Source organism: Miniopterus schreibersii (assembly GCF_964146895.1).
Source record: "Miniopterus schreibersii genome assembly, chromosome: 5".
NCBI classification, from domain to species: Eukaryota; Metazoa; Chordata; class Mammalia; order Chiroptera; family Miniopteridae; genus Miniopterus; species Miniopterus schreibersii.
In genome coordinates, this window is record NC_138106.1 from 47207080 (window position 1) to 47234369 (window position 27290).

At 36.2% G+C, this 27290-nt stretch overlaps 1 protein-coding gene across 4 annotated transcripts in view; it reads left to right on the forward strand.

Annotated features, from left to right (window-relative positions):
- Positions 1-27290, forward strand: part of CCDC14 (coiled-coil domain containing 14) — a 39793-nt gene that overhangs the window by 667 nt on the left and 11836 nt on the right. For 2 of the 4 annotated variants that reach the window (XM_081138275.1, XM_081138277.1), the window contains exons 2-9: positions 6044-6099; positions 6414-6486; positions 6985-7054; positions 7147-7269; positions 16866-17102; positions 17214-17308; positions 18482-18980; positions 20936-21077. In XM_081138275.1, the coding sequence (XP_080994401.1) occupies positions 6044-6099; positions 6414-6486; positions 6985-7054; positions 7147-7269; positions 16866-17102; positions 17214-17308; positions 18482-18980; positions 20936-21077 (1295 nt within the window). The remainder of the gene's footprint in view (positions 1-6043; positions 6100-6413; positions 6487-6984; positions 7055-7146; positions 7270-16865; positions 17103-17213; positions 17309-18481; positions 18981-20935; positions 21078-27290) is intronic. The other 2 variants (XM_081138278.1, XM_081138276.1) reach the window with 2 other exon arrangements.

Here is a 27290-nt window from a genome sequence, read left to right on the forward strand (position 1 = left end):
GTTCCTTGGCCCGGGAGTGCCTGTCTTACCAGCCGCCGCCCCGTCCCCAGCACCCAGCACCGCTCACCTCTTCTGCAGCGCCCTGGGTGCCCGTGTCCTCATGCTTCCATGCCTGTGCACTCTGCAGCCTCGCATGCCCTTCCTCTCTGGTATCTCCACTTCCCATCTCCTCTCCCTCAGCTCAAGGGCTACGTCTAGATGCCTGGCCCCACATTCTCCCACCCCCATTGCTCGGGTGCTCCTTGGCTCCCCTTGGGTGCCTTGTTCTAACCTTTGTCAAACTACTTTTCGGGCTAGAGAAGTCGCTAATCTATCTGCGTCCATTACTACACAATTTGTGCCTGCCTCTTCAAGGCCTAGGACAGCACCTGACATAGAGTAGATTTTCAGGTAATGAATCAACTCTTCCTCACACAGACCGCTACTTAGAGTGATCTTACTTCTCCTTAAATATATCCAGCCTCCCCCCTTGTTTTTGGTCTTCCATCCTTTACTAACTCATCTAAAATGTTGTCTTCCTCATTAATGTGACTCTTACCCCTTTTTTCAAGACCTGGTTTAAGACTTTCTCACGAGTGCTTCCAGACCAGCCTCACCCTTATAGATCTTTTCCCTTATATTGAATGAACTCAGAATATGCCCAGTCAGCAAGGGGTGACAACATGGTTTTGTAATTATGGTCACCTACAGATTCCGATTCCTGTTCAGCCACTACTGTTGTAGGGATAGTAAGCAAAGCACGTTTTACTTCTCTGATCCTCCTCTATAAAATAGGTATAGGTAGGTATAAAATTATGCCTCAAAGAATTGGGGAGATTAAGTCAAAGAATCTGGTGATTCTTTTTCACACTTGGCATAAATGCAACAAAATTTAGCCCCCTTGAAAATTTAGTTTACTACCATCTTGGTATCAATAGCAGCTAACATTTAGGTAGCAATGTGGCGGGTACCACTGTAGATTCTTTTACATATTACATGTAATTTCTCATTTAATCTTCCCTTTAGCCTTAGGAGGTAGGTACTACTGTCATCCCCATTTTATAGATGAGGAAATTGAGTGATGGAGCAAATAACTTCCTTGCGGTTACACCACTGGTTAGCAGTGGTGACAGGATTCAGACCCACAGAGCTGGTGCCAGAGACCATTCTTTTAAGCATTACGCTATACTGAGAAGGTGTCCAGATGAACAAGCCACCTTTCTGAAATTTTGGTTTCCACCTCTTATAAATAAATCAGCTCACAGGGTGTGGATAATTGGAAATGAAAGGCTTTAGTACACTCTAAGTCATTCTACAAATGTAATTTTATCTTGCACTGGCTAGTAGGAGGTGTGACTCCTAAGAAATGCTTATATTGTTCTCAAATAGCAAAGTAAAAAGTGGAAGAAGATGTGAGGTAAAAAACTGATTCTCTCATGCATTGTGATTTGGAGCATTCAGTTTGGAGAGTGGTTTTATAATTTGTATCAAGGGCCGTTGAACAACAAATAATAACTTTTCACCAATAAGCTTTTTTTTTAATCCTCCTCCAAGGATATGTATTTTAAATTGATTTTAGAGAGAAAGGAAGGTAGAAGGAGAAACATTGATGCGAGAGAGAAACATTGGTTGCCTCCTGTGTGTGCCCTGACTGGGGATCAAACCCTCAACCCTAGGTATGTGCGCTGATAGGAATCGAACCCGTAACCTTTTGGCGTATGGGACAGTGCTCCAAACAACTGAGCCACCCAGTGAGGGCTAATTAAGCGTTTAATCCTGAATATGAAAAGGCTATTTTCAGTATATGAAAAGGTTTACTTCAAGTTTGTTTTTTAATTATGAAAAACATTAAGCAAACCAACGGCACATTATATTACTTGCACTCAAGGAAATACTATGTAACCATTAAAAATTTTTGAAGACTGTGTTAATATGGAAAAAAATTTAAAATTAAAAACACAAGATCAAAATTATAACTGTCAAGTCATGATGACTAAGTAAATAATCCATGTGATAAAAGATTAGAGGCCCTAGTAGCAAAGAGCACATCTAGTGCCTGAATCTTGGTTTCTAAACACCATTGTCCACTAAAAGGAACCTGGCTTCTTGGAGAAATGGTCAACTTCAGGGCTGAGAAAGAGAAATCATAAGATGAGCACACCAAAGGGAATAACAGTGAAAGCACAACTTACGGAATGGGAAACATATTTGTAAGCCATATATCTGATAAAGGGTTAATATCCACAATATATAAGGGACTCCTACAACTCAAAAAACAACAACCTGATTTTAAAATGGGCGAAGAACTTGTAATTATTAATTATAGACATACAAATGGCCCACAGATATGAAAAGATGGTCAACATCACTAATCAGGGAAATGCAAGTCAGAACCACAGAGAGATGTCATCTCATGCCAGTTAGGATGACTATTATAAAAAATAAACAGGAAATAACAAGTATTGGTGAGAATGTGGAGAAATTGGAACCCTCGTACGCTGTTGGTTGGACTATAAAAGGGTGCAGCTGCTATGAAAAACTATGAAAGTTCCTCAAAAAATTATTCCAACTTTGGATATCCAAAAGAATTAAAAACAGAATCTTGAGGCGATATTTGCACTCCCACGTTCACTACAGCATTATTCACAATAGCCAAGATGTCGAAACAACCTTAAATGTCCATTGATGGATGGACGGACAAAGAAAATGTGCTATATATACACCATGAAATATTAGTCAGCCTTAAAAAAGCAGGAAATTCTGCCATATGTAGCATAGATGAATCTTGAGGATATTACACTAAGTGAAGTAAGCCAGTTACAGGACAAATATCGCATTCCACTTACATAAGGTATCTAAGATAGCCAGACTCATGGAAGCAGAGAGTAGAATGGTGGTTGCCAGGGGCTGGAAGGAGGGGGAAATGGGGAGTTGCTATTCAGTGAGTATAAAGTTTCAGTTATGCAAGATGAATAAGTTCTAGAGATGTGCTATACAATATCATGCCTATAGTTAACAATACTGTGTTGTACACTTAAATATTTGTTAGGAGGTTAGATCTCATGTTAAGTGTTCTTGCCACAATTAAATAAATAAAAAAAAGTCTGGAGCCCCTTGTTGCACAAAGTAAGGGATAGCTCAGAAACTAATGGGGACACGTTGAAGGATACGGGAGCTGGTTTGAAGAGACTAATACTGGTAGAATCTGAGATGATTTGAGCATCAAAATAATAGTGGACATTACCCCTTTGACTAAAGTAGGAATCAATGAGTCTATAGTAACAAGTAAATGAAGAAGGAAAAGTGCTTCACTGAAGTCAAATGCTAGTTAATAAATGTAGAAGGAATGATGTAAGTTAGAAAAATTAGTTTGGCAAGCAATTGATTAAGGCAAGAATCATCAATGGATGATGAAACTACTGGGTGAAAGTTTGATGAATAGGATGTCTGCATAATCTGGCAAGCATCGTCTTCAATAATCAAAGTTTACATCACCAGTGGTAGGACAAACTGACATCATATGCCTACTCAGGTTGTATGGAGGACACAACATCCTTTTTATGGTCCTACTGCCAAAAATGTATATCCTGATTCTAATCATGAGGAAGCACCAGATGAGTCTAAATGTCCAGAGGGACACTCTACCAAAATAAATGGCTTGTACTCTTTAAATATATCAAGGTTGTAAAAGACAATGGCAACCCAAGAAGCTGTTTCAGACTAAAGGAGACTAAAGAGATATGACAACTCAATGCAACATATCCTGGATTGGACATGGGTCAGATTTTTATCTGTAAAGGATAGTATTGGGGTAATTAAATGTGAATAAAGTATGTAGATTAGATTATAGTATGGTAGCAATGTTAATTTCCTGATTTTGATAATTATATTTTAGTTATATGAGAGAGTGCCTTTGTTCTTTGGGAATATTTAGGAGTAAATATTTAACTATAAAGGGGTATCATGTCTGAAACTTACTCTGAACTTAGTTCAGACAAAAAATTATATATAATTTCTGAGACAACATGGCAGATGTCATAAATTATCAACAGTTGGGGAATCTGGGTGATGTGTATACAATTCTTTGCACTATTTCAAAATAAAAAATACAAAAAAAATTGATGGAAATGTGTCAATATGACAATTATTTTTGCAGAATGTTTTTAGCCTGGGTAGTTTTCTTTGCCTGATTGTCTGTAATATAACCTCGCATATATTTTTTGGAGAATACTATATGTAATCTTAAAATTTTGCCGTTTATCTCAGTACTTTTTTAATTTTGAAAGATAATAATTGTGGTAGTTGTTTTGGACTTAGCAGCCCCCATAGTTTGGATTTTTATTATAGTTATGGCTAGGACACCAACATAGATATACTGAAAAGAAAGACCCTGAGTGTCCACAAGGACGAGTGGAACTACATGGGATCTTATTCCTGCAACATTGGTTCTCACTGCTGACTTTGTGACTCCATTATATTTCAACTTAGCTCAAGGAGAAATAGAAATCTGTCAGCCCAACTTTTTCAGTGTATACTCAGTAGCATTCTTAGAAGGAAGGAGGACATATTCAAACAAAGAATAGAATATTATGTAACTTCAGAAAGTTTAGTTACTGTTCATAGCTATCTTGGGGTGAAATATGTAAACAGGTCAAGAAAGATCATAAATGTAACTGCCAACAGTGATTACATCTGAGTGGTGAAATGAGGGAGTGAGTAGGGAATTTAACCATGTCTTTTTAAAATTATATTTTAATAGAGATAATATATTTATCTGGTGTAAAGTTATAAAGCTATGAAAAGGTATACCATGGAAAGTCTCCCTTCTTGCTCTGTCCCCTAGATTCTCAGTTTCCCTTTCCAGAGGCAGCTACAATGAATTGTTGTAAAAGCAAATGCATATTTTTTTTTCTTATACACAAAAGGTAGCGCACTTACATTACTTTTAATTTAAAATTTTAATAAAAACAGTATTGCTATATGATTTTAAAGAAAAAGATTGAGAGAATGAGATATAGATGAAGAGGAAAAATAGAGTTGTATGTGCTGCTCTTGTCAGGCATTATAAAGAATGTGGATAAATAGCATCAGAGTTATAGACTCTGTCCTATATCTTGAATTATATGTTTTGAAGAATTTGGGGAATGTAGAACATGTTCAGGGATTGACTGTCTTCCAATTTACTATAGTTGGTTAAAATAATATTTCAGCTTCATTTTCAACTCAGATAGACTTAAGTAACAAATATATGTGTTGCTTTCTTGATATTTTATGTACAACAGAATGTGAGTTCAATTGTAATTGTGTGTTTTTAGAATATATCACATTTATTAAAAATTAGTATCATGGCCCTGACTGGTATGGCTCAGTGGATAGAGTGTCAGCCAAAGCACTGAAGGGTTGCGGGTTTGATTCTCGGTCAAGGGCACATACCTGGGTTGCAAGTCAATCCCAGCCCTGGTCAGGACTTGATGCGTGTCTTTCTCACATTGATGTTTCTCTCCCTCTCCCTCCCTCCCTTCCACACTCTCTCAAAAAAAAAAAAAAAAAAAAGAAAAGAAAAGAAAATTTAGTATCATGGTACATTCATAAAATGGAGTATTATTCAGCCTTAAAAAGTCAGGAAATTTTGACATATGCTGCAACATGGATGAACCTTGAAGATGTGCTAAGTGAAATAAGCCAGTCACAGAAGGACACAAATACTGTATGATTCCACTTATATGAGCTTCCTAGAGTAGTCAAATTCATAGAGACAGTAGAAGAGTATTTGCCAGGGGTTGAGGGGAGGAAGAGATGGGAAGTTAAGTTTAATGGGTACAGAATTTCATTTTGGGAAGATGAAAAAGTTCTAGAGATTGATGATGGCAATAGTTGCACAATATTAATGTACTTAATACCACAGAACTATACACTTAGAAATGGCAAAAATGGTATATTTTATGTTTTACCGCAGTAAAAAAGGAAACAATGAGCAATATTTCAGGTTTTGTCAAGATAGCATACTGAGAGTATAATAGAAGATACTTGTATATCTACTATAATATAACACATTATTTCATAGGTGTTATCTTCAGGAAAGCACACTGGACCTGCTAAATTAACAAATGGAAAGAAGCAGTAAGTACTTCAAGAAGCTTACAACTTCAGGAAATACCAAGAGGTTTTTCAGGTCTTTGGGCTGGACTAAATTAAACCTACCCTAGAAAACTAGGTGGGTCTCTATCATCACAAAACTCTGGGGAGGAACCTTCCATATCTACCCATGTTTAACAGACTTTACAATCTCCATAAAGTGCTATATAAATCCATCTTATACATGGTTGGACAAGTTTTCTTATCCAACCTTTGCTAGAAAGAAAATGACTACTTACAATATATTTCAGAAAAAAAGTTTTTATATTATTTGTAAAAATATTAAACTTGTTTTCTAGAACCCATTTAAGAAAGATACCACGTTTTAATGCAGATTCTGGCTATCACATCCATTCTGATTCAGATAGTCAGGTAAGATTAAACTGAATCGATATAATGTACATTATTTTAATTGGTCTTCAGGTAAAAGCTAAAAAGTGGGAATAAAAATTCAAAGGTAGAGTATTAATTGTCCTAAGGAAGTATGAATGCTTTTGTTTTATTTTTTTACTTATTTATTTTTTAATCCTTGCCTGAGGATATTTTTTCTGTTGCTTTACAGAGAGAGTGGAAGGGGGGGAGAGAGAGAAAGAGAATCATCAATTGGTTGCCACCTGCACGAACCCTGAATGGGGCCGGGGATTGAGTCTGCAGCAGAGGTACATGCCCTTAGCTGGAATCAAACCTGGTACCTTGGGCCAGCGCTCTAACCACTGAACAAAACCAGCTAGAGCTGAATGCTTTTGTTTTAAAACATGTTCTCTACCAATACTAAATTGTTACTAAAAGAAAATTTAAAACTATGCAATGTTCCCCCCCGCCCGCTTTAAAATTTTATATAAACATTTCTAAATGACTTTCTTCTTATAGACTGAAACCGTACAGGGGCTTGATGGTTGTGCTTCTTTGCTGCGGAACATTTTGAGAAATGAAGATTCAGGTTTTATTTTTTAAATACTTATTTGCTGATCATCTTTTCTCAATTAAACAGTTCTCTTAACACTTACGAATTTTTGTTTTAATTATTAATAGGTTCAGAAATACCATATTTAGAACATAGATATAATGCTAGACCATTAGAATGCCAAAGATATGGATCTAAAAAGAAAGGACATGAAAAACATACTGTTCCTTCATTAGTCCGGAAAGAAATTTGTAAGTATTTTTTGACTTATTTATTTAAATGTAATACCTAATTCTGAGGATTTTGCTAAATTATCAGGATTATGTGATTGGTCTTTCATTTTATTAATATGTCAGTTATTCAGGTGTATGTGTGCTTATGCCTGTCTTCCTCTATTCAACTTCTAATTGCTAAGTAGTTACTTTGTTTACCATCACGCTCCCAAACAGAAAAATAGAAAAGTGAATGAGTTTTGTAGAAGAAAAGATTAAAACTCAGAATGACATTTAGGAAGTATGTAGAGTTATCTTTGTTCTCCCTGCCACTTACTTCCATAAATAATATTGGTTGGGTTACATGTGTATATGTATTATTTTTTTACAGTCTTTTTTTTTTAACTCTCACCCAAGGATATTTTCTCCATTGTTTTTTCAGAGAGAGTGGAAAGGGAGGAGAGAGAGAGAAAAAAAATCAATGTGAGAGAGACACATCTATCAGTTGCCTCCCGCATGTGCCCCAACTGGGGCTGGGGATTGAGCCTGCAGCTGAGGTATGTGTGCCCTTGGTTGGAATCGGACCCGGGACCCTTCAGTCTGCAGGCCAATGCTCTAACCACTGAACAAAATCAGCTAAGGCTACTTATTTTTAAATTGTTGTATATGTATATATCCTAGTGGGTTTGGTAGCTCAACTTGTTGAGCTGCGCAGTTAGAATACATGGTACATAAGAATGTAAAACTCCAAGTTGGATAGATACATAAGGAGAGAGGGCCTGTCACTGATTGATGGTAAATGTAGCCAAGGGTATTTTACACCCTCACAGTTAACTTGCTGTCTTAAGTGTAATAATTCAGCAAACAGCTTAGAATAAGCAAGGTTTGCTTATGTTGTCCCTTGGAGGCATATAGAACATGATAGCCCAAAATGGAGATGAAAGTGTCCACAATGGGAATTCAGATGGACAAGAATGGGACTGGCTAGTTCCACAGCTCAAATGCGCCAAAAGTGTTTTTAATATAGCTATTGGAAAATTTTAAATTGCATATATGGTTTACATTATATTTTTATTGGTCAGCATTGGTCTAAACCAGTGGTCTGCATAGTACAGCCCGTTTTATTTCATAAATAATGTTTAGTTATTTTATTTATTTTGTAAATTAAGTTTTATCAGAGCACAGCCATGCTAATTTATTTATGTATTTTTTATGAGTGCTTCTGTGCTGTAATGGCAGAGTTGAGTAGTTGTGATATAGAGACCATCTGGGCTGCTAAGCCTAAAATACTTACCCTCGAGGCTTTTAAGAAAAAGTATGCTGACCCCTGTTCTAAACTCTTAAAGCAGAGGCCTATGTATTGAGGTCCAATGGACAAAGAAAGGATTGGTAGTACCAACTTCCTGTTCCTCCAGTGTCCTACTTTTTTCTCAAGGCAAGTTATTTCTTGTCCAGAGCATCCTTCCTCAAGGAATTCTCATTTGGAATGTATGTGGCTGACCGCGGGGCCATGGTAGCAACTTGGATTCCAGCTTAACTGCTTGTTACTCAGAATTCCAACCGGAAATAGATGGCAACACTCGACTTAAGATAATTCAAGAAGGGTTTATTTACAAAAAAAATCATTACAAAGGTGTGATTGGGGTATAGGGAATCCACAAAGGATTATGCCAGCCCAGTGCTAGCAACAGCAGCAGAGCTGTTATCATCCCTCGGCCTTAAAGGACGAGGTGACAGAGAGGTTACTGGGACTCAGAGATACTGTTGCATAGAGTAGGCCACCTTGAGAAGAGCAGTGAGCTTCATTTAAGGAACAAAGCCAGCCCAAGGTGACCTCATAGAGTTGGAATAAACACTGACTTCATGCTGCTTCCTTTCCTTGATAATGACAAGAATCCCATTGTATTGGACCCCACTTGTTTTTTATTCTTACAAGCTAATAAGTTAGCCTTACTATGTCACAGATACTGGCAGGAGACAAGACCTAGGTCAGAGACAAAAGAGTTTATTACTCATACCACAGCAAGCAGCAGGTACATCAGCATATTTGTCATGGTTCCCCCTCCCCATCATTTCCCGTGGGGGTGATGTGATGGACCTGGATGGGCACTGCACATGCTGTAGGTTTAAGTTTCAGCTGAGGAACACTGAGTTGGCGATTCCATTGCTTTGGGTAGTAAGCACTAAGCAAGCCTATACTTTTCTCAGGGGAAACATTACCTTATTCCTCAATGTTGCTCAAGATCTCACCCTTAGAGATGGCCCAGGTAAAGTGCTTAGGTCAAGGTCTTACTTTCCTGGTATACCCAGCAAGACATTTAGGAGCAGAAGAGACTCATGGAAGACTGTCTTTTAACAAAGTAATCCATATAGATTAGCATCTAAGGGAGAGCAGGGTGGAGACAAGTAGAGGATGGATTTGGAGAAGCAGATGAGAGATATCTGGCATTCTGGGTCCCAGGCATTAAATTCATATTTGGATTAGAGTCAGATCAGCCATTCTGGCCTGTGATCTGATTTAATATGCTTATCGTCCTTTCCCTATACTTTTGTTATCAGAAGGTAGGACCTATTTCCCATAGGGCAATCTCTTTTAGGGTTGCAATATTAGAAATTAGTTCTCATTGACTCACTCCTAAGGTTGACTAGTTAGAAGCAGAAGCCTCCTTTCCTTTGGATCAATACTCTCTTTTTTCTAGTTTACCAATCTGTAGCACTAGCTAGAAAGGATATCTTTGTGTGTGCTTGCAGCAGTTAATACTCTGTTATCACAGTGGTCAGCAATACACAGAAGCTATGCTCAATACTTGCTCTCTTTTCCATCTCTCCCCAAGTGAGGTAAATCATAAATAGATATTTTTAAAAAAATTTAACTGTATAAGTATTACAGATATCCCTCCTTTTTTTCCCCATTGATCCACTCCATCCTGCATCTGCCTCCTCCCAGGCCTTCACCACACTCTTGTCTGTGCCCATGGGTTATGCATATAGACATATAAGTTCTGTCATTAATCTCTCTCCATCTACTCCCCCACCCCTGCCTTCCCACTGAAATTCATCAGTCTGTTCCATGCTTCTATGTCTCTGGATCTGTTTTGTTCCTCAGTCTGTTTTGTTTATTAGATTCCACATATGACTGAGATCATGCAAAACTGAATTAGGAAGAATCAGAAAACCTGAATATGCTAATAACAACTAATGAAATCAAAGCAGTAATAAAAAAACTCCCAGCAAACAAAACCCCTGGTCCAGACAGCTTCACAGGGGAGTTTTCTAATTCTTTAAGTTGTAGGGTTAGATAGTTTACTAAAAATTTTTGTTGCTTTTTGAGGTAGGCCTGCAGTGCTATGAACTTTCCCTCTTAGGACTGCTATGTCCCATAGATTTGTAGTGTTGTATGTTCATTTTCCTATTTCCAGGAAGTTTTTTATTTCTTTCTTGGTCTTATTGGTAACCCATTCATTGGTTAATAACATGTTATTTAGCCTCCATGTGTTTGAATGTTTTTGAGTGTTTTTACTGTAGTTGATTTCTAATTTCATGTGATTGTGATCTGAAATGCTTAATATGACTTCAGTCCTCTTGAACGTGTAGAAACTGGTTTTGTGTCCTAACGTAGTCTATCTTTGAGAATGACCCATGTGCACTTGAGAGGAATGTATATTTTACAGCTTTGGGGTGAAATGTTTTGTAAATATCAATTAAATCCATCTGATCTAGTGTGCCCTTTATTCACTGTTTCTGTGTTGACTTTTTGTCTGGAAGATCTATTCAGTGAAGTCAGTGGGGTGTTCAAGTCCACGGACTATGACTGTATTGCTATTGATCTCTTCCTTAAAGTCGTTAAGGTTATTATTGACAGGTCCTTATTTATTGCCATTTTAATTATTTATGCCTATGTTTCTCTCTCTTTTTTTTCTTATTATTACAGCAGTCCCTTTAACATTTCCTGCAATGCTGGTTTGGTGGTGATAAACTCCTTTAGCCTTCTTCTCTTTGGGAAGCTTTTTATTTCACCATCTATTTTGAATGACAGCCTTGCTGGACAGAGTAGTCTTAGTTTCAGATCCTTGTTTTGCATTACCTTGAATACTTCATGCCATTCCCTTCTGGCCTATAGAGTTTCTGATGAGCAGTCAGCTGACAGCCTTATGGGAGCTCCTTTGTAAGTAACAGATTGCTTTTCTCTTGCTGCTTTTAAGATTCTCTCTTTGTCTTGAATTTTTGGCATTTTAATTATGATGTGTCTGAGTGTGGGCCTCTTTGGATTCTTCTTGCTTGGGACTTTCTGTGCCTCCTGAACTTGTGCGACTTTTTCCTTCACCAGGTTAGGGAAGTTTTTTCTGCCATTATTTCTTCAAACAGGTTCTCTAACCTTTGCTTACTTTCTACCTCCTCTGGCACTCCTACAATGTGAATATTCTTATGTTTCATGTTGTCCCACAGTTCCCATAGACTGTCCTCCTGTTTTTTAATTGTTTTTTTTTCTCTTTGGATCTCTGATTGAATTATTTTTTTAACCCTGTCTTCCAATTGACAGATCCTATCCTCAGCTTCTTCTCATCTCTAGTTTATTCTTTCCAAAGTATTCTTTATTTCTGCTATGTCATTCTTAATTTCCTTTATAGTTTCCATATCTTTTTTCATGCTATTGAGCATCCTTACAATCAGTAATCTGAACTCTATATCTGATAGATTGCTTATCTCCATTTCATTTAGCTCTTTTTCTGGAGACTTGTTCTGTCATTTGGGGCTTGTTTATTTGTCTCCCCATTTTGGCTACCTGTTTGGGTTTGTTTCTATTTATTAGGTAGGCCTGCTAGGATTCTCAGTCTTTTTGGAGGGTCTCTGGTGCACGCCAATGTCAGACACTGTTTGTGACTGGCCTTGAGTACCCTGTTTGGAGCTATGAACAACCCACGCTTGAGGTCCCCTCTGTTGGGGCTGGGTGCATTTGGACAGGACCAAGATGCACACCAAAGTCTGCTTTTCCAAAGCCTGGCCAGAAACAGTTCAGGCAAATACTCAAAGCACTCTGAAGTCTGCTTCTGCCTGCAGACTGATTAATCTGATTCTCTTAATGAGCCTCAGGCTGTAGAAAGTCCTTGGGGAAGGGCAAGAGGTTTTCTAGCAGGGTGGGGCAATTGCTTCCCCCTCAGGCAAAAGCTGCTTGGAAAAGGTAAATGTCTGCCTCTGCAGTATGTGGGAATGACTTGGCACAGGAATACAGAGGGGGGCCGTCTGAGCTCTATCTCCAGAGCCCACAATCCTAGATTCTCCTCACACAGCTCCAGTCCCCTCTGCCCTCTCTCTGCTGGAGCCCAAGGTGAGCGGCTGCACACGAGACTTTGTGCATTGGCTCTGTAAGAGGGTGCCTGCAGTTCCAGCTGTCTCTCCCTGGCAGACAAAAACCCAGCCGCTTTTCACGGCCAGATGTTATGTGGGCATCTTTCTCAGTTCTGGTGTTCGTGCCTGGGAAGCCCAGCCTGGGGTTTCAGCTCCAGAATCCTCAGTGGGAACCACCCCAGCTGAGATCTCCTTCCAGACCTTCAGCTGCTGCCTGTGGGAGCCCAGCCAGCCCTCTTGTGCCTCCACACTTCCTACCAGTCCCTATGTGGTCTCCACTTTTCCTCCTTGGTTAGGAGGGTGCTCTCCAGCTCGTCTTCAGTTGCAGTTGATTATTCAGGATGGTTTTTCTCTATTTTAGTTGTAATTCCAGTTTGGTCCTGGGAGAGTGTCAGTGTAGCTTCCACTTAGTCTGCCCCCATCTTTAATCTCATCATAAATAGATTTAAGGAATCTGTTACAGTATGTTAACTAGTATCCATGTATAATTTTAATGTTAACATACATTATCTTACTATTTTATGTTAACCATCTTCTGAGGTGTGGTCCTATATGTACTTTCTGCCTGGAACCTGCCTAATCATTTTGTGTCTATGGAGTCATGCCTGCCTACCTTGATGCATACTAGGAGTAAGGAGTCAGAGAGGCAGTTTCAGAAGTGCATTGAGCTTACTTTTAGAGTGCTCCTGACAGTTAAAGAAAAAACATTTTTTAATAAGCAACTTTTTACATTTTAACTGTGTTGAATGCTGTGGGCACAGGACTCTGCTTTCAGTAACAAACATATATTGCTGCTCTCACTTTGGGGAGATAAACTACTACAGGAAGAATACTTTCAGCATTGATTACCACCGTCTAGGCCAGGTGTTCTTTTACATATTTTAAATTATAATAGGCATCCAGCAGTTCTTATCTGCAATAGATATTTGCTGTATATTTGGCTGGCAGGAATTATCTCACCTGTCAGACAACGCATATACCCAAGCAGCAGTGCTGTATAGCAGCTGGAATTCAAGGACTGAAAAAGTTTTGTGGACTGAATAAATGAATGTATCCCTTTCATAATTTTAGTTATCAACTGACAGCAATTAGGCATATTGCCATCATAATCTGTTAGGTAAAATTTTCATGTAGGGTACTTTGGTGTGATGAACAAGAGCAAGAAAATATGCTTCATTTCTATTTGTGTAGTAACAGGCTCGTTTTGTTGTTGTTGTTTTGTTTATTTCAAAGTTGTATAGTAATATAAATGCAATCTTTTTAATATCCACTTATTGTTTTTAACTTGCCTTGGATAATTTGCTTTAAGATTTTTTCTCAAATACAAATCTTCACCATTATTAGCAGAGTTTCATATGGACTGAGTTAAGAAAGGAGTAAAGTAAGTCATTTTAATTATAAGGCTTTGATTTTTAAGAAATATGTTTGAAGTTCATTAATTTATGTTGGATAATGACATCTGTTGGCAGAAGTGTAATATTGTAGCTCAACTTTATCAGAGATCGTGAAAACCAGCCCTTGAAAAGAAGGTGAATGAGAGTGTTGACCTGTGAATGTGAAATCTGAGAATTCCTCAAACCAGACAATTCTTATCTTAAATGAAGCCAAAGGAAATTGAAGAGCAGAAGAAAGAAAGAAATCATTAATAGGAAAGAAAGAGCTATGTGCTGGATGGCCATGGGCTGACTATGATCTCACCCTCCATCATTTTAGATTTCTAAGTTAAAATATTTTAGAGGAGCCCAGCCAGACGTGGCTCAGCAGTTGAGCATCGACCTAGGATCCAGGCGATCAGGGTTCAATTCCCGGTCAGGGCACATGCCCGGGTTGCGGGCTCGATCAATGACTCTCTCATCATTGATGTTTCTGTCTCTCTCTCTTTCCCTCTCCTGTTCTCTCTCTGAAATCAATAAAGATATATTTAAAAATATATATATATTTTAGGGGATACTTTTCCATTTGATTTATAGTAAAATTATATTTCTAATAAATATTTTTTACAGAAATGTTAATTAACCAATTTCATTGTAGCTCATCTATTCAGATAATAAAGAATAACATTGCTTTGTGGGGGAGACATACTTAGAGGTTTATTATTGATATCAGATGGGAAATTTGTGAATTTAAAATATTTACCTGCCTGTCTTAAGACTTTCCAGCCATTTGGTAATACAGATTACATTTGGTAATACAGATTACTATGAACTATAGACATTGATACTTTACGAGCGTTATCTCATTTACAATAACCTTATAAAGTAGGTAATACTTTTATTATCATTTTTATGATTACTTAACTTCTCTTGAAAAGTAATTTGCCATGAGTTACTCAGCTAATTCATGATACAGCTTGTATTCAGGCCTGGGAAGTATGTTTACAGAAACAGATCCTCTCAAAAGGAGGCATACCCCAAGTCAGAATGGAAGTATCTAATATCTCCTACCGTTTTCATAATCAAACTTTTATTTATAGTAGTTTTTTTCTTTAAAATTTGTTCTATCTTCATCAGTAATAATATTTATTCTACCTTTAACTTTCTGCTTTTTGCATGTAAGTTTTATGCTTTAAAAATGTTTTTATTTTTAATTATATATATTTGTGGAATTCCATACCAGAAAGTTAGCTGTTTCCCTCTTAAAAGAATTAAGGAATAACTTTCATAAAACATAAATCTCAATAAATTTTTGTATATATGTACTTCCATAAAGTCACCACCCAGGTGAAGATGTAGAACATTTTCAGTACCCTACGATGCTTTTGCCTCATCAGTACCTATCCCCTCATCCCCGGGTAACTATTTCTCTCACTTCTATCTCCATTGGATAGTTTTACCTATTTTCAGACTTCAGTTGTACACTGTGCAGTCTTGTGTCTGACATCTTTTATAAAACATTATGTCTGTTAAATTCATGTAAGTAGTTATGTATATCAGTTATCTGTTCTTTTCCATTGCTGTGTAGTATTCCTTTATAAGAGTATACCACAGTTTATCCATTTCTACTATTCATGGCTATTGGGTGTTTTCAGTTTTTGGCTACTGCAAATAAAGCTGTTGTGAACATTTTTGTGCACATCGTTTAGTATACATAAACACTCATTTCTGTTAGGTTTATACCTAGCGTACAGTTGCAGTGTCATAGAATATTTGTATGTTTAGCTTTGGTAGGTACTGCTAAAAGCTCTATATTTTTCTAAACTTATCTTGTACCCTGATAACCTGTGATCTACCAAGAACACAATCATTTCTGTTAATAGCCCTTAAAAAAACATTTGGGAAGGAGAACTTATTAAACAGGGAAATAGATTTTGATACTTATTATAGAGTAGTGCTATTATAAGAAAACTTATAATAAACTAATACCAGGTTTCTACTTTGTACTACTTTGACCATAGATTAATAGGGGACTATGGGAGAAAATAATGAAGTATAAAATACAGTTCTGCCTAAAGAAGCTTAGTTTAGTCAGATAGAGAAGAGAATGAAAGATAAGCAATGTAATATAATCTGCGAGTGATAGGTGATTTGTATAGACAGTATGTGCTCTGGGATGTTGAAGAGCAGTCACTGGACTGGAGTGATTGGAAAAGGCTTCATGGAAGAGGGAAGCCTTCAGATGAGCCTTGGTGAGTGTAGAATTTCATTGGAAGAAATGGTTCATCATGAGTAATGTTACAGGAAGATGAGAAAGGCTTGTTGGGGGTCTAAATGGGCCTGACTAGAGTGAAAATTTTGAATTGGGGGTGATGGGGAAATGGTTGGAAAAGTGGGTTATGGTCAGGCTTTGGAGACTAAATGTCAGGTTAGGATTTTGTTTGAGTGCCCATTGTATAGATTAAAATTTTATTCTTGTTCTCAAAGCTCTGATTGATTTTTTTTTTACTGTCAAAGCATCAGAATTGTTACAAAGTTTACTGCTTTTTAAATTTTATTCCACCTTCCCCAAGAGCATGCAACTGGATAGGAGCAAGATAAAAGAGTTTTATTGGATTTTAGAGAGAAATAACACCCTTAAGAGGAGTTGTAATTGAAGGAGAGATTTTACAAGAAGCATTTAATAGAGATTTTATAGACATAGTATAGATAATTTTTGACTGGAGAACTTAATTGATTACAAACTGTACAAAAATTTGAGGTCATTTTCTTTAGGGATGATAGTGGTAAAACCCTTCTTTAAAGAATATAATGAATTGAGCTACTTCTGAAAGTCCTTTTTCCCCCCAATGTCTTATGATAAAAGTTTCTGAGGAACCGTATTTCCAGAATTGTTTTTTCCTTCTTCCACATTAGTATCTTCAGATTATAAGAAACAGATATCTAATGAAACCTCTGCTGGAAGTGAAGGAGGCACATCAGCTATACCACAAAATTGGTCATTCCAAGATCATTACAGAATGTATTCGCCTGTAATATACCAAGCCCTCTGTGAGCATGTGCAGACTCAGATGTCACTGCTGAACAACTTGGCTTTGAAGAAGAACCCTAGTGGAATTCCTGCTGTGCCTTGCCACACTGTGTCCAGTTCTGGTTAGTATTAGTGGTGCTTTTAAAAGCATGAGCATAAACTCTAATTACTGGTCTGATTACTGTATAAGCAGTATGAGATATGAATGATTTTTTCTCCTCCTTACCTTATAGAATCTCAGGCAACTCCACATTCTAGTTATGGCTCATCCGCTTCCACCCCAGTCCAGGTACCTCAGCAGCCACCCTGCCCTCCAGTGGTTCATTCTGTAGGTACACTTTATATGCTATATAAGTAGTTTGCTTTTAGAAGTTATCTTAAGAGAGAAAATTGAAGTTATTGATTGTATGTATCTTGATGCCCTAGGATGTGTAAAGACCAATTATTTCTTTCAGGTTATTACCAAGTTGTTTTACCTATTTATTAAGAGCAATGGTGAGGGGAAAGAGGGAGAAGAGATCAATAGAAAAAAGAAGTCACTCATATGCACCACCCAGACACAATTACTGTTAACATATTGATAGAGTGTTTTCCAATCATTTAATTCTCTATGTAGATTTTGTTTTCTGGTTTTTATTTGTTAAGTTTGCTTTTAAAAAAAAATACACTCATGCCCTGGACGGTTTGTCTCAGTTGTTAGAGTGTCGGTCCAGGTCTTGGGTTCGATTCCTGGTAAAGGGTATATACCTCAGTTGCAGGCTTGATCCTCTGCCCAGGTCAGGGCGCATTCAGGCGGCAGCCAATCAGTGTGTCTCTCTCACATCGATGTTTCTCTCTCCCTCTCCCCCCCCCATACCCCTCCTCCCTCCCCTCCACACACTCTGAAAAAAATCAATAGAAAAAATATCTTTGGGTGAGAATTTAAAACACACACACACACACGTATATATATAATATATATATGTGTATGTATATATATACACACACACACACATAGTTAAATTTTATATAGTTTTATGTTCTATAAATTTTTTAATAAGTTGATTATATGCTGTTTAGTGGATATACTGTAGTCTGTGTAACTACTCCCTTATGGCAGACATTTAAGCAACAGTTTTTTACTACCATAATATTTCTGTAAGTTTGTGCAAAAGCCTTTTGTGTGTTTGAGCTTATTTTCTTACAATTAAATTTCCCAAAGTACAAGTTTGTTTTAATCCTCAAGTAGACTAATTTTTGATGCCTTACCTTTAAACCATGTGTGATACTTATAAACAGTCTATTTTAGTCATGGCTTTATAATGTTCTCATATTGTAGAGTAAACTAATTTAACTTTTTAAAAGCTATAATATCATGCTAAGGGGAAATCCAGCTTACTCACTGGTAACCTATAACTCCATCCTGTAAAAGTCATTTTCTAATATTTCTGGTTTGAGTTTATTATAATTAATGCCAGTGCTCACATTTTTGAAGGCTTAACCTGTTTTTTTCTTTCTTTAGGAAGTACAGACTGATGGTGACAACCAGTTTGCATCACAGTGTAAAACAGTTCCTGTGAACTATACTGGTATTCCAAGGAATTCCTTCAGTACTAGTCTTGGAGTTCAGTGTAGCCTGCCCCAAACTGACAAACCAGCTATTCCAGCATTTCAGCAGCTGGATCTTGCTAATGGAATTCTGCCAGAACAAGAAGTTCCTAAGGAATCAGACCTATTAAAGTACTTCCAAACATACATGAATCTGTTGCGTTCTCATTCGGACAGTCAGACACACCGAAGCCCCACTCTCTTACAGCCAGCTTTCTTGGCCACTAATGAAGAAAACTGTGCCAAAGAACAAATTGGAGAGGTCACAAGTGAAGGAAAGGATTTAAATGTACATGCACAAGATTCAAGAATAAAGGGTGTCCAGAAAGCAAAAAATGGGAACGAGAATGCTGAAAAAGTTAGAACTATAAAGTATTTGTTGGGAGAGCTGAAGGCCCTGGTAGCAGAACAAGGTAGATGAGTACTTACTTAATAATTTTTGTAGCATGGTGTTAATGCTCTATAGCAAGGCCATATTATTTAGTCATTTAAATTTAGAATAATTGACATGGAGTTTGTGGTATTCTCCATAGAAATATGTCTTAAGCTAATAAGGAAATAAGTTCTGCTAGTTTTATTCTTGTTTTTTAGGTTTTGATCCCTCTTGTGTGGATTTGAAATGTACTAGGGAATATCAAACAGTCTTACTTTCAAGTGTGTACTCATTCTACTTGATCTAATGGGATCTGGAAAAGATTCAACCAAAGAGAATTTGTAGAGATCAACTTGTAGGGGTTAGAGGATCACTAAAGATGATTAACTCCCCGGAAGAGACTGATAATGTTTTTTATTTTAAAAAGCAGAGCTTTTCTTCCCATCATTTCTTTAATAACCAACTGTTCTAATGTTTAACAAATCTCACTGTGAGAAGCAACCCAAACCATTTTATAACTTTTTCATTTTACTTTTGGGATTTTAAAAAAATTAAATCAAGAAAAACGCCTTAGGTGGAGTTATAAGGTATTTGAGCCAGGTTGTATTTATTTGTTTGCATTATGTGTATGTATTCTAAATAATCACTTTTGCTTAGAGTGAGTTACAGATTTGTCATTTTAGAAAGCACAGTAATTGACTGAATACCTAATATTTGTAGACTGACAAACAAAATATCAAATCTTAAAATGTATCTATTGGAATATAGCACTATTATTATTCCAAAGGTTTGATACATTAAAATCTGTTTTTAGACCTTCAACTTATCACTTAACCAAATACTTTATCATAGTAACAATAATAATAACAATATTAGCTATCACTTATTGAACATTACCATCTTCCTGGCACTGTGTTAAGTGTTTTATATGCATTATCTCATTTAATTGTGCAGCAACCCTATGAGGTACTGTTATTCCATTTTACATATGAGGAAACCTAGGCTTGGAGAACAGTATCTCATTTAACCCTCTCAGGTACTGTTAACTCCATTTAACCATGAAGAAATTTAGGCTGTAAGAGTTAAGTAATTTGACTAAAGTTATATTGCTAGAAAGTGGTAGAGCCCAGGTCACTGCCTCAAATACTTAAGAGCGAATCTATTGTACAAATGATTGGTAGAGGACTGCTTAGAAAGTGGGCATAGTTTTTTACTTTGTGCATAAAATTTTCATCAGGGTGTTAAAATACCCTTGGAGTGAGTTATCTTTGCAACTTAGAATATGCTTCCTACTCCTTTTGGGTATCAGACAGTTAATATTATAATTATTAAATGTTTTCATTCTGTAAAATATTTGAATAGAAATGAAGAGAGAAAAATAAAAGGACAAAAGATCTAAATTCCACCTACTTGTGTCTGCCAAAACCATCCACTTCTCCTAATTAGTTAAAAAAAGGGGGGGTGATGCTATCAAATGAGGTGTGGCTGGCTATGTTAAATCTCCTTTATAAAATTAAATAATAAAACCTCATCTTAGTAGACACTCCCTCAATATTTTGCCAAATTGAATCACCCAAAGTGAATTCTGTGCAACAGAATCAAAGACTGTATTGTAAATGTGAATTGTACATCAATTATAGGAAACCCTTTAGCAATTTTAAGAGTCTAGTGGTCGTTTGGCAATGTCAACTAGGAGACAGGTGTAAACTACCTTCCTGTTACCCTCTGAGAAGTATCACTAATATAATAATGCTGTAATTTAAGATTAATCTTCAGTGTCTGAATTTAATTTCTTTAGAATTTTTCTGAATAAGCAGGCAGCAGGAAAGAGGAAAATAGGATTTGTGTATTAAATTTAGAAATAATTGAGTTGAGTTTATAACAAGGACTGTATGTATATATCTGAACATTTTTCTTTTTCAGTAATACACATGAATAATCTTATCCAAAAGCAACTTACAATATGTTTATACTCATTTCTTCTGCCTTTTGTAGAGGATTCAGAAATTCAGAGATTGATTACAGAATTGGAGGCATGTATATCTCTGCTTCCAGCAACAAGTGGAAACACAGATATTCAAGTTGAAATAGCACTGGCCATGCAACCACTAAGAAGTGAAAATGCTCAATTACGCAGGTAAGAATTGCTCTGAATATTTTGGTGTCTATGCAGATATGTTCCATGGCCAGAACAGAGGTGCCAAATGAGATATCTAGGCCTCCATAAGAAAAATAGATTTACTGTCTTCCTAGTTTTCCTTCCCCCATTTTGTAAACATTATTAGCATTCTCTAACATTTCCATTACTTCTGCCCACTGGTACATATTTTCTCCCACCTTTTGCACCTCTGTTATCACTTGGTTGGTAGTGTATAGAAAACAAAATGAACTACCTCAGGGTATTTATCAGGCTAGTGTAGGCTGTGCTGCAGTAACGAAGTCCAAAATCTCAGAGACATAACACAGCAAAAGTTCATTTCTCCCTCACAGCAAGACCAGCATGGGTCATCAGAGGCTCTCCTTCATCATATGACTCAGAACTTCGTTTCCCTTCATCATAAGGCCATTGTCTCAGTGTTTTCCAGAAAAAAAGAGAACATGGATACAGCATGCTGACTCTTACATGCCCTGGCCCAGAAGTGACAGTCTCACTTCTTATATTTTGTAGGCTGAAAAGAGGCATATGGCCCTGCCTAATATAAACATCTGGGGCATGATTTTCCCCATATTTCTCATACAGGAAAGGAGAGCCTGATATGGGTGAGCACCAGTAGCCCCATCACACTCAGAAAAAAAACCTCATTTCAATTTCTTTTGACCTTCTTATATTGGAATTATAGTTTTAATTTGTTTAGAAAAAATCTAAACCAGAGATCTAATCTTGAAATACAGAAATCACTTACATATTATCAATAACATCTTAAATTTAAGTGTTTCAGTGATGACTACCAAGGCCCCCACTTCAGTGTCTGTTTATCAGTATACTTTGCAGAGAACTGGAGTACACTTTCAGGCGTTTCGGCAGCACTGCAGTGTGAGTGTGCCCTGAGAGGGCATTGCAGTTGCATGAGCTGTAGATGTTTTATCGGGTAGGACCTGGAAGGACCTGTACAAACATTGTCAGGAAACTGGAAAGCAGGGGAAAAAAGGGGGGGACATCTGTAATACTTTCAACAATAAAGATAAATTTTAAAAAAGAAAAACTGGAAAGCAATAAAGTAGGATTCCTAGTTGTAAAGTAGCTTATATTCATGGATCGGGAGCCTGCAAAGACACAACACTCAGTGAGATTTACTTGCTTAGGATTATTTCTCTAATGATCATTAGTCTGTAGATACTATGATACAGGGTTGTGGGGTTTAAATTCTAATAACATTGTCTTAATTTCTGGCCTAAATGATCTCTATAATAGCACTAGTTTTTCAAAATCAAAACTAAATATAAATAATAATAATGTTAATAGCCAATACTACTTCTAACATTTATTGGATGTTTCTTATATACTAGGATATTAATAACCTTTTTTTTTTTTAAATCCTCACCCAAGGATATGTTTTTATTGATTTTAGAGAGAGGAAGGGAGAGGGAAAGAGAGAAAAACATCGATGTAAGAGAGAAACATAGATCAGTTTCCTCCCACCCTCGCCCCCACCATGGATGCAACCACAACCTGGGTATGTGCCCTTACTGGGATGATGTTCCAACTGAACCACACTGGCCAGTGCTTAACAACCTTTATATGTGTCATCTCTTTAAATTTACAGATGAGGAAACCAAGGCACAGAAGTTATATAACTTGCCCAGGGTCATATACCTAAGAAGTAACAGAAACAAGACTTAAACCTGGGTAGTTTGGTTTTTTAGAACTTGCTCATCTTAATTTCCGTACTTCTACATTGTCTCTGCTAGGAAGTAGAGACTAATTTATTTATACTTCAATATTTAGGTGTATTTTTGAAACAAAAGAATATACTAAAGCCATTTAAAATAAACAAGTATGTTTTTAAAGATACGACTATCATATAATTGGTTTCTTAAGTAAATGACCAGAACTTAGTCTTAGAATACTATTTTAACATTGTGGTCATGGAAAATACTAATGGTTATTATTTATTTCTATTCCTTAGAACATTTTAGAGTTGTTTTAGGAGCTTATTTACAAACCCCTTAAGAAAATGATACTCACTGCATTATTGGTCATTTGTTTTTAATTCTTTTAAAAAGGTATTAGTTTGATGTCTTAAACTAATTCTTCAGACTCGGCACCAGAGTTTTTGGCTCTGTATCCTTAGAGGACAAAGATTATATAGCATACTATTGCCACTGTTTACTTGACTTTCTAAAAATGAAATTTTTGAAAAATGAAGAATTTGTCAGGTGTATGCTCTTTTTTAGCCGAATGAGGTTTCCAGCACAAGTGTAGGATTGGAAATCTTAATTTAGAATCATCCATAGTCTCCATTACAAATGAAAATTGGAATATATTAACTCATTCAAAAGTGTTTTTCAGCACTTTCAAACAAAAAAGTTTCTTTCTGTTTGGGGATTTAGCAACTACATGTTTCTTTTTAGCCAAAAAGTGATCTTTCATGACTTTTCTTGGAGTTTATTGCCATCTTGTGGCTTTAAAAAAAAAAATAGTGAGGTGAATTGTTTCTCTGGCAAATGGGCATTTTGAGCATTTGGGGCTGGACAGTTTTTATGTGGGATTCTGAACACAGAGCTCCACATTTAGCCTTCCTGTTCCCTACCCACAAAGTCTGCAGTGCCCCATTCATGTGACCTCCAAAAGCCCCGGCACATTCCAAATTTCCTGGGTGTGGATTGGAGGGGTACTACTTCATTTAGGAATCATTGAGCTAGAGAGTGCCTTAATATTTATAGGGCAAGTTAGAACTCATGACCACTTCCTGATTTTAGACTCAAATACAAGACCATTCTTTACCCACACAGAACAAAATAGTGAAATGGGGTGGCATTCAGTCTTTCGGTTTCATCATTTGACAGATGGTAACATAATTCTTCCAGGTGGAAGCTACTAGAGAAAGACTAGATTATTTGTTTTTTATTTTACTTTATTTTTGCGTTAGAAGAGGCAGTGAGGAAGAACTTGTGACTTAAGATTTAGACATGCTGAATGTGTCATTTAGACCATCTGGACATATGCATGATACAAGTGGAACATAGGAATATGATCCAGGATAGAAATGTAGACTTAGGAGTTCTTCACTGAACGCATTTTTATTGAGCTTTTATTATTTATCTGGCACTGCTTTTGACACTGGAGACGGTGGTAATTAAAAGCAAGTGATTTATTATCAGTGTAGAAGTAGTAAATTCACCAAGAAGATTTAAAGTGTGAGCACAGCTAAGGGTGAATTGCTGGGGAATAACAGCTTTTTGACACAGGAAGAGGCACCTGTGAAAGAAACATGAGAAGATGATGTCACAAAAGCTATGGGAAGAAATAATTTATAGGAGAGATTATTGCATAACATTCTAAATAAACTGACAAAAGAGACAAAGGTGAATCAAGAATAAATGTCACAAGATGAGTTGCTCAAAGAAAACACAAGAAAACTTGAAACAGAATTCCACAATCTCCAGGAAATTAATAGAACACTTTTTAGAGGCAGAAAAAGAGAGATTGAGAGAGGAAAATCCTTAAAGACAAAAAAGTAAAAGGAGAAGAAAAGTGAATTTGATGAGCTCAGGAAAATAAAAGAGAGAAGCAAAAAATATTATAAAAAACAATGTCCCATTAGAAATAACAATAACAACAAAAATTAAGCAAACATGAAATCAGGATGTTACATTTCATAAGAACCTAAGCAGTATGAGGCTGAGTGTTTTTTTGTGGTTCTTTTTGGGTTTTGCTTTTCTTCCTCCCCCCAAATAATCTTTCTGCTTCAGTTGCTACTAAATTCATAGTTACTGACTCCTAATAGCGTTAGCTTTCTTCTTTTCCCAAACCCTTTTTAAAAATACTTGATTATTTTTATTGTGGTAAAACCTGACATAATAATTACCTTTTTAACCATTTGTAAGTGTACATTTCAGTTGTATTAAATATATTCACAGTGCTGTCTTCCCATAACCACTATTTGTATCCGAAACTTTTTGATCCCCAATATAAACTCTATACCTATAAACAGTAATTTCCCTTCTCCCTTCCCCTGAGTGACCTCTGTTCTCCTTTCTGTCTCTATGAATTTGAGAAAGCTGAGGTTTTGTCTCTTTGATTTGCTACTTTATATCCAGTGCTGAGAATTTGCCTGACACCCTCTCTAATAAGTATTTGTTAAATGACCGAATACATGTTGGATAAGCTTGAAGAAATAATACAAAGCAAAATAGAAAAGGAATAATCTAAAAAATTATCAAGAAGATGATACATATGGAAGAGAAGGAAAAGGATCCAAAATTGGCATAATTAGTGTTCCTGAAGAAGAGAACAGAATATATTATAGACAATATTAAAATAAATATAAATAAAGGGAAATTTACTAACTTAAAGATGTGTTAGCAGATCAATAGGGCATACAGGATCCCAGAAAAACTATCAAAATGATCAACACTATATTCTGATAAAGTTGCTACACCTTAGAGACAAAATAAAATTAACTTCTATAGACACTCGAAAGAAAAAGCAAATCATGTATAAAGAGAAAAAAATCAGGCTGGCTTCAGCTTTTTCACAGTGGTATTCATTGCCCGAAGGTCACAGAACATCATTTACAAAGGAAAAGAAAGTATGCCCCAAGAATCTCATATGTGATCCAGCTGCCCTTTTAGTGTAAAACCAAGTCATATTCTCTAGTATATGTTAGAATTTAGAAAATACAGCACCGTTGGACTCTTAAAAAAAAATTGTTCAATGGCAAAGTCCAGTCAACCAAGAGATGAATTCACATAAAGGAGTGGATTAGAGATGAACATTGAATCTAAGACAACTGTGGGAATTATGGTTATAGAATATAATATGTTAGTCATCTTGACAATATAAATTTTACTTCTTTTATTTTAGGTTATTTAGGAATGTGGGGGTTTTTGTTTTTCTTTTTTGTTTGTTCTTGTTTTTTTGAAGTAGAGAAATATTTGACTAAAGTTCATTGATGAGTTCTGGTTTTACTCATTACTTTTCCTTCAGTTAAAAATCACATAATCCTAAATTCAATACATATTATTTTTAAATAATGTTTGTAATAATATCCCATTACTTAAAAATTCTGTTTAGCCCGGCCGGGCATGGCTCAGCCGTTGAGCGTCGATCTACGATCCAGGCAATCAGGGTTCAATTCCCGGTCAGGGCACGTGCCCGGGTTGCGGGCTGCAGCTGATCAATGACTCTCTCATCATTGATGTTTCTATCTCTCTCTCCCTCTCCTTCCCTCTCTCTGAAATTAATAAAGATATATTTAAAAAATAAATAAATAAAAATTCTATTTAGCTGATTTTTCTCTGTGTCTATACTAGAAAAATGTCTAAATGATGTCTAGCAAATAATGATTAATATTCTATTTATTCAGCGTTGTGCTAGAGAATCTAGCCAGTGCAACAAGGCAAGAAAAGAAATAGAAGCCAACCACATTGGAAAAAAGAAGTAAAACTGTCTTATTTAGAGATGACATGATAGTTTTTGTAGAAAATTCTACGGAATCTACAAAAAAGCTACTATAATTAAAAAATGAGCTTAGCAAAGTTGTAGGATATGAGATCAGTATACAAAAGCCAGTTATATTTGTATGTATTAGCAATGAACAATTTGAAATGCAATTTAAAAGAAATATGGCTTATATTAGAATAGAAAAATATGAACAGTTTAGGGATAAATTGGATAAAAGATGTGTAGTACCTGTACGGTGAAAACTACAAAACATTGCTGAGAAAAATTAAAGAAGACTTATATAAGTGAGAGATAAATTACATCCATAGATTATAAATAACACTTATTGTTAAGATGTCAGTTTTCTCCAAATCAATCTATACATTCTTTGTAATTTCAGTGAAAACTCGAGCAGGTATTTTTGTCAAAAGGCGATTCTAAAACTTATATGGAAGTTCAAAGAATCTAGAATAACCAAAACAACTTTGGGAAAGAAGAACAAAACTGACACTATCCTATTTCAAGACAAAGTTATAATAATCAAGACAGTATGCTGTTGGCATGAATGTAGAAAAATAGGTAATTGAAAAATTCACATATAGTTAACTGACTTTGATAAAAGTGCCAAGGAAATTCAATGGGGAAAGAATAACCTCTCAATAAGTAGTGCTGGCACAATTGGAAAGCCATATTATTATCTTTATTTTTATTAAATTTATTGGGATGAAAACAAACAAAAAAATA